At 32.7% G+C, this 8708-nt stretch overlaps 1 protein-coding gene across 1 annotated transcript in view; it reads left to right on the top strand.

Annotated features, from left to right (window-relative positions):
• LOC108906223 (mediator of RNA polymerase II transcription subunit 16) overlaps positions 1 to 8471 on the top strand; it is a 33471-nt gene extending 25000 nt beyond the window's left edge. Inside the window, exons 10-12 of the mRNA XM_018709435.2 lie at positions 4904 to 5013; positions 5087 to 5298; positions 8068 to 8471. Of these exons, the coding sequence (XP_018564951.1) occupies positions 4904 to 5013; positions 5087 to 5298; positions 8068 to 8104 (359 nt within the window). The 3' untranslated portion in view covers positions 8105 to 8471. The remainder of the gene's footprint in view (positions 1 to 4903; positions 5014 to 5086; positions 5299 to 8067) is intronic.
• Positions 8472 to 8708: the final 237 nt, after the last annotated feature.

Here is an 8708-nt window from a genome sequence, read left to right as displayed (position 1 = left end):
TTCACTTCACATACTATTACCATATTTAAATTATTTTCGAAACTTTTTATTTACCATTTATAAAAACAAATTGTAATAATTATTGACTTGACTTCTAGTTTTTAGGTTAGTATACCTCCCCGCTCCCCAATATATCTATTAAACTCAATATAAATAAAATAAAATTGGTTATTTGCTTACTTCACTCGTATTTATGAAGCTACATTCATTTGGGTCATATGGAACACTAGCGCCACCCCAACTTCTGCCATTTCTTGGACAAATTTTGTCAATTTTCCCGTATGAGTTCGTGCTCCTTATCTAGTCTCCATGGAAAGAAGTTTGAAAAACAAATTCCAATTATAACTTCTAAGTCGTTACCATGACAACAATGAAATTTGGGCAATTAAAGTAACCCATGGTATAGTTCAGTTCTAAGTTTGAACTAATACTCAATATGCCAGGCGCATCTTTGACAGCATTGCCAAATTTGGCTTTTCATAGTTCGATTCCTCTCACTTTGCTAAAAAAAAAAAGGTATACCATATATCAGTTGATGTCTTGTACTCTTTTTGAGAAAATCGAATTTTATTAACATACATGTATTGTATCAAAGATGCGATATTAACATTTTGTTAAAAATCTTGATTTCTATGGAAATTGAGATGACTGTCAACAAGTATGTATAATTAGCGGTTAGATATTTGTCATAAATCATTTTGACACCATTTGTTGATTCAAATTTGTTGACATGCAGGACGTAATGCTTCTGAAGCTGTTCGGATTTACAAGTTTAGTCGATTATATTTCTTGAAGTAATTAAATTCTACACCACAAGGGGGCTAACCCGCCTACCCCCTAACTCACGTAGCCCTTAGAAACCACCTTTACAAGTAGGCTAACCCGCCTGACCCTGGGAACAGTTCTATTAGTTCTAATTGACTAAACTCGCTGCTCCCAAGGTTACGTGGGTTAGCCTGTTTGTGGTTTGGTAGGGGTGGTTTATTGGGGTTACGTGGGATAGGGAGTAGGCGGGTTAGCATGCTTATGGTGTGGAATTTAATTATTTAATAAAAATAAGTGACTAAACTTGCTGTTCCCAGGGTCAGGTGGGTTAGTAGGGGTGGTTTCTCAATGCTGCGTGGGTTAAGGGGCTAACCCGCTTACCCCCTAATGTGGGAATTTAATTATTTCAAGAAATATAATCGACTAAACTTGCTGTTCCCAGGGTTAGGTGAGTTAGCCTGATTGTGGTTTGCGGGGGTGGTTTCTAGGGGTTTGGTGGAATAAGGGGTAGGCTGGTTAGCATGCTTGTGGTATGGAATTTAATGATTTCAAGCAAAATAAGCGCTGTTCCCAGGGTCTGCTTAAGGTTTGGTAGGGGTTGTTTCTAGGGGTTAGGTGGGTTTATCTCGGAACCCGTGGAATTGTGGACTTTGCGCCCATGAAGACATTTGTTCAGGGCGCCGAGTTACGTAACATATAAAAAATTCAGCCGATTTAACCGGGAGCCATTTCGCATAAGGTTTGGGCAGGGTCCTTTAAATGGATAATTTCGTCTGCTGTATAATCTAGGCATATTGTATATCACTTTAAACTTTGAAATGAACATTACCATGAGTTACTTTAATTGCCAAAATTTTGTTGTTGTCATGGTAACGACTTAGAAGTTATAATTGGATTTGTTTTCCAAATTTCTCTCTTTGAAGGCAAATAAGACCACAATGAAGCCTGATAGGATCATTTTTTCTGTTAATTTTTGACATGACCTTTCTGGATACCCTGTACTGATATACTTTTAGACGAGACGTAATATTTTATTTTTACTAACAGTAATTCTTTTATATGACATCTGAGTACACTACTGTTCTTAAAAAATTGGGAATAATGAAAATATTATTCAGGGTCCCGCATAAGAACCGACACAAGGCAGGCGCATGTAGGGCTGTCCAAAATATTGTAATTGTAAATAATAAAAAAGTCAGTAGTAGGCTTTATCTTTCAAATTTGACAATTGGCCAAATAAATTTTACTTCACTTTTCTCCTAATTCTACAAAAAGAAATTTTAGTTTTTAAATAAGTGAATATTGTATGTATCAGGTAAAAGACACAAATAAATAATAATAATCGATATTTTTTCAACAACAGAGGCAGTTGTTGAAATAAAATAATTTTATTACTAACTGACAAGTTTGAAAGATAAATTCATTGCCTGCTACTGACTTTTCGATTATTTTCTGATAAACACTGTTAAAATCTTGTTTCAGTTAATACGGTTTTTCTTGAAAACCATAAAGTTTTTTAAAATTTAACAGCAAAAAAATTTTTTAAATTAAATTCTGCTGTGAATTAATATTATTATTTTTCAATTCGGTTAATGAAACAAAAGTTCGGTACAATTTTAGGGGTGAGTCATCCCTAATGAACACCCTGTAGTGCTTCAATTAACTTTAAATCATAGTCAAAGAATACTAGTCTTAAACCTAAATGATGTACTAAATTTGGTTCTTTTGCGGTAAAGTGTTGCAGATATAATTTTTTTCGAAATTTAGAGCTCCACTTTGGGGACTAATAACTCCTCAGGGGGTGCAACTTTGTATATAGGTAAGTTTGGTTAAATTACAATATTTTGGACACCCCTACATGCATCTGCCCTGTGTCGGTTCTTATCTGGGACACCCTGTATATTTATTATTATAGACAAAGTAAGCCATGGAATCCAGTATGGATTGATGATGGTTCCCTTCATGAAACGTTGGTTGTTTGTATCGATGAAAAAAAAATTCTTTGAAATTAAATATACGAACTAACAAATTGATAAATCTCAACCAAAAGTGAAAAATCCATGAAAAAATTGTAAATTTATTTATAAAAAACTAAATTCCAAGAAGTCCAAATCTATAATACGAATTAGAAGTTATTAGAATTAGTCTTGTTATCTGTTTTTGATGTTTATTCTGTGACTTACTTTATATGTGATACTATGTATATGCATAATATTTTATTACTAAATTTATCTGTAAATATTTTAAAATTTTTGATTTTTTTTGATGAAATTTGATACATACCCGTTTAAAATGGTGTTGAGAACAAGGGTGTATTCAGATTTTAGATAAAAAAGATATTTAATATAATTTTTTGATTGTTTGCCTCCAAAAAAAATAGTAGATTATATCAGAAACACTCATTAAACAAATAATAAATAATGGTAAATATTAATTCTGTTTTACTAGCACTCATATATACAGCGTGGTAAAAAAGTGTTGATTTATTTCAAAACGAATACGGTTTTTAAGTTCTTCCAAATCACCTGGTCTATTTGTGTACACACGCGACTTTAAATAGCCCCACAAAAAAAAGTCTAGAGGTGTTAAATCAGGCGAACGCAGAGGCCACTCGATTGTTCTGCGTCGCCCGATCCACCGGCCCGTAAACGTAAATCAAATCGACTCGGGAATGCTTGTAGACGGCGTTTACACACGCTTAGGACAATGCCAAATGGTACGGGGTGGGCAATTCGAACAATTTCGCTAGACTTACACAAACATTAGTGTAATTTTACTCATTTGAAATGTAATTTTGTCAACTTTCTCTTATTCGGAGCCATTAATAGTGTAAGTAGGCAATTATCACTTATAAGAACTTAAGGTGCATTTTTCTAAAAAAAATTGATATGTAAGACATCGAAATTTTCACACCGTTGTTTAGATAATTATCACTATCATCAATTTCGAACGAAAAAAATATGCGTTGTCATTTTAAAAAAAAAATTATGTCATCCCTGCCGTAAGTGGATTATCGAAAAAAAAAATTTCCACATAACAAGGTGCCCTGGATCAAATAAAAATCAACGGGTCTCACCGTTTTTCGAAAAAAAAATTGTTTAACGAAAATATGAATTTTATGCAGAACTTTTTTACCACGCTGTATATGTAGTGGCAAAACTTCTATGAGCATTACTGTAAGCAAATTTACTGAATACTATTCATTCATTGTACTTCATTATAATAATAATAATAATATCTCTACCCCTCATTCTAACCACGAGAATTAGCTCAGAAGTCGGAGACTTGTGCGGGAGAGGAGGCGAGATATTATTATTAAGCAGGCCGCATTTGCGCCCAGGAACGACTTATGTTGGTAGGCCCTAACCACCACTCAGTGCAGAAATGAGGGAAACCTGGAAAACCTCCTTAATTAGGGGGGTGGTCAAATGCCAACCGGTGTCAATCTCTCACATTGACCTAAGCCAACATTCTTCCACCCTACCATATCTGCACAGAGGGTGCCAATCCTCCTTACAAGCATAGCTAATATACGGTCTACCGGCCGCACGATCGAACCTGGGCAGAATTATTAATTAAGCCGTGCGGCTACTGACCGATAATCAATTATTTCTATTTACAATAATGAATTTTGAAATGTGTCATCATTGGTAAACAGAAATTTCTAAAACTAGCCCTCCAAATTTTAATTAGAAATTATTAATCAATAACGAACCAATAAACAGTTAAAAAACACCTACCTTCTTATAGTTTGTGTATTCTTCAAGAAAAAAATCTTGTTATAATGCCAATGTTGAGCATCCGGGCCAATTTTCAGAAATTTCTCATGGTTTTATAAGTGTTTTTCATAATAAAGTTAGTAACAATGCATTGTTTTATACATATACTATATACTTTTACTATATACTTCATTGATATTTGTCAAATGAACCACATAGTACTTGTATTAGGAATCTATATATTTATTTGTTCCAATGCATCGGATAATATATAAAAGTTTATCATTTGTTTCGTTTCATCAGTACATTATCAAATAATTTTAATTTTATAACCTCCTGAGAAATATGAAAATTTACTTCTCTCAAATTCTCCAGTTTATTTTTCTCTGCAAATTCTCTTAAAACAGAGTTCATTTCAGATGAATGCTGTTTGCTACCAAGTCAAGTTCAAATACAACTACTGCAGCAAACCAATAATAGGACTGTTCTTGCATCACCCCAGTTGGCTCAACAAATTCTACCATTACAGGTATGCTATACTTAAAACGGTTTTATCACTGGACAAGTTATTGAAATCGATGTTTATAAATTTTTTATCCCAGCTTGAATTCAACAATGAACCGGAATGCTTGGCTTGCAACAATGTCGAGTCTCCTTGTGGTCAAACGGTGGATTCTATAAGACATTTGTACTTAGGAAGAACACCCCGTGTAGTTAAGCAGTGTGTCCGATGCGGCGGATCAGCAGGTACTGTCCCTGTAACTCGAACAGCAGCCATTCGGGCTTGGGACCAGAGGTGGTTAAGATCTTGCCAGTAAGTTTATTTGTACACTTTTTTAATGACTTCGGTATGGGAATTTTTTATCACTTTTATTTATTTAGATGGATAGCAAAATTAAAAAAAATAATAAAATAAACCCTTGTGCCAAAATTACTTTTTTCAGTGAGATTTCTGGTTAGGCAAATCTATTTTCATACAAAATAACCCTTAACTTTATTTTGGCACAAGGGTTTATTTCATGAATTTTTTAAATATTGTTCCGCTTCTGCAAATGTAAGCAAATATAGTTTTAGATGTATACAGAATGTCTTCTATTAGGAAATTATTAGGAACATAGTAATTCGCAATAGCCTAAATCGCCCCTTCTCGATTTTTTGTCCGAAACGCGTTATAGGTATGGTAATTTGCCTGCGATATGTTTAGAAACTTTTTCTTCAAACAGAGAGTAAAGTAAATTAACCAGATATAAGCCACCCAAACTGTAACTAGGCTTAAGACTACTATCTCCAAAACACTTAACCCCCCATACCTCTCCCTCTCCACCAACTACCAAAGACTGTCATGTGACTTTTCCCTGCTTACTGGTTATGTAACTGTTTAATCGTGAATTCCATCTCACAGCCACCTAAACGATCACTATACTATCCGACGCCGACCCCTGACAATTGAACCACCCACCCCCAAGTTTCGGTAGTTTTATTGAGCGATAATCTGTCAAGTGCATCCCCTTGACCTTTGGGGGTGGTTTTGGGGGGTTGGTGGAGGGTTGTAGGGCTTGGTGCCCATTGATAGTCTTAAGCCTAGTTATGGTATTGGTGTCTGTAAGTTCAACTACAGTAGTGAAATATTATGGCAAGCCAATTGACCTACAATCTGTCAAGTTCATTACCCTCATCTTTGGATGTGGTTTTGGGGGGTTGGAAGGGGTTGTAGGGCTTCGTGCTGATTGAGACTTTTGATCAGCATGACGAGGACTATCAAAATACGAAGTTTCATAAAGATTGACCGGTGTTCAATTTCCATATGTTTTGTGCGAGGTTCTTTATAGTCTTTATACAAAAGTGCCATACAAAATTATTGGCACCAGAAAAAAACAATTGGCTGTGAATAAAAAAAATTTTTTATCATTTTTCCAATTTGGAAAATCCATTTGACAGCTACTATAGTACTATATATTTTCAATTTTATTACTGTTTTAAATTATTCAAGGGTTAATATTAACAAAATTATATATTCCTGTACGTCATTTACCCCATAACATTAACACCAATGATAATAAAAAATTATATTACCGTACATTTTTGATGGAACATTCATCGATGCTATAAAAAATATTTTTTAAATCTCAATTTTACTATACTCAATAATTAACAATTCCTGTACGCCATTCATTGCAGATTATGAAGGGAGTTAAGTAATGATGAAAAATGATATTGCCGTTACATTTGCAGGGAATATACAAATAATATATGCATAAATTGTATAAACAATAAAATGAAAAGAAATAGCGATTCGTAAATTCCAAATAGGTAGACCAATAAAAATGTAAAAGTTGATTGGTTTTTTGAAATGTTGGAGACTAATACTGTGATCCTCGGCGGCAAATTCAATTTTAAGTATTACATTAGAACCTTTACAGAATGCACCATTTTCATGTTTGATTAATTTTTTTAAATAAATTATTTTTCAAAGAAAATTATCATAAAAATTATTATTGATTTTACAATTTTATGTTTTCTACATCAAACAATTTTATTTTATTTGTTGTATTGCATTCAAAATATATAATAATAATTGAATAATTGAAAAATAAAAAATTTATTTTGGCAAAACAAACAAATTGAATTGTAAATGTGTGTACACATATTAAAAATTTTTGCATGAAAAAAAAATTGCAGTTATATGATATGTTTTTTTGGAACTTTTCCCTTTAGTGCCACGATATTCATATGGCAATATTTATTTAAGTTAATTTTTAATGAGTTTGAAAAGGGCACAAATGCCGTACAGGAACTTTTCAATAAAATATCCACCCCTTGAGCGGAAAATTCATTTCTCTACTGTGACCTCATGTGCCATAAAAAATGTACGGCATAATGACTTGAGGTGTAGTTTTATATAGCACTTTCTAATTTTTTAATTTTAGGGCGCCTCTAATAATTTTCCTTATGCTACGTAAAAGGTAAGTGTTGAGCAAGGGTTAAAAGCCTTTAGAGCCAGTGCATTCGTACGGCATAGTAATATATAACTTTCAAATAAATATCTTTATTTAAAATCAGGCAGTTTTCTATAATTTTTACATTAGTGAAAATATTTGGAAAATGAAAATTTTTTATTCTTTCCAGAACCGTTATTTTTGTACAGCATAAGGTTTTTATGTCTTATTTTTCGAATGCCATCAATTTCTATTTAATTGATTTACACGGCCCAAAATTGGAAAGTTTGATTTTCTGCTGACAACCCATGTGCCACGGAGAATTGACGGCATAGTGCACAAATGTTTTCTTTTAGTTTGTAGTATTTAAGTCATGGACTCTTACGGTGCCTTAAATGATTAGGAAAATTTTCCTATCCGGCCCTTAGTCTATTTTACATGATACACTAACCTACCCTATAATATTATCTGGTTCTTGTAAATAACCCTGAGTTTCAGTAAAATATACAAGGAGCATTTAAAAATAAAGTAGGTAATCCTTACACCAAGATGATATTTTACTCATAAAGTCAAAATTTTTATGATATATTCTCTAGAAAAATTTTTAAAATTGGTTAAAACAACTAATCAAAGTGTATTTTTTTCAGGTGTGGTGGACTGTGGAGGATGCAAGTATACTCATAACTTATTGGCATTTGTATGTATGTATTGTATTGTATATCCTTTTTGTAAATATAAAATAACTTTAAAATAAGTAATTCTGTAAAAATAGTGTTTATTACAACTGATACAGTGATTTTGATACATTTTCGAATTTTTACAACCCACATACATTGTATATGAATTTATTGTGTTTTTCAAACAGAGATTACTTAAAACTTAGAAATTAATTTTTTTTATGAACGTTGAGCCAGAATGTATGTTATCTTAACCAATTGGTGTTATAATAGACTAAGTAGTTTTTATTTATTATAAATAGGTTGCACTTTACTTGGTAGCATTTGAATGTAGGATAACTTTTTATATTGTCAAATATAAAATATATATTTTAGCAAGTGTTTTTTTTAAGTGATACATTAAGCATAATTTCACAAAAAGTAAAACATCCTGCACATACATATTTTATTGTTAGTTAAGCCCGCTAACACACTAGCGGTTAAAGCGTACAGCGTAGCCGCGGTCGTTTAACTGCTTATTTTGAGTTGAAGTTCTGCCACTCCATATTCCAACTCATTTTTTGTGTTGCAGAATAACTTTTGTAGCTGCGATTTTTTTTTATAATCATAAG

Source organism: Anoplophora glabripennis, unplaced genomic scaffold, assembly GCF_000390285.2.
Source record: "Anoplophora glabripennis isolate ALB-LARVAE unplaced genomic scaffold, Agla_2.0 scaffold390, whole genome shotgun sequence".
NCBI classification, from domain to species: domain Eukaryota; kingdom Metazoa; phylum Arthropoda; class Insecta; order Coleoptera; family Cerambycidae; genus Anoplophora; species Anoplophora glabripennis.
This window is presented reverse-complemented; position numbering and strand designations above follow the sequence as displayed.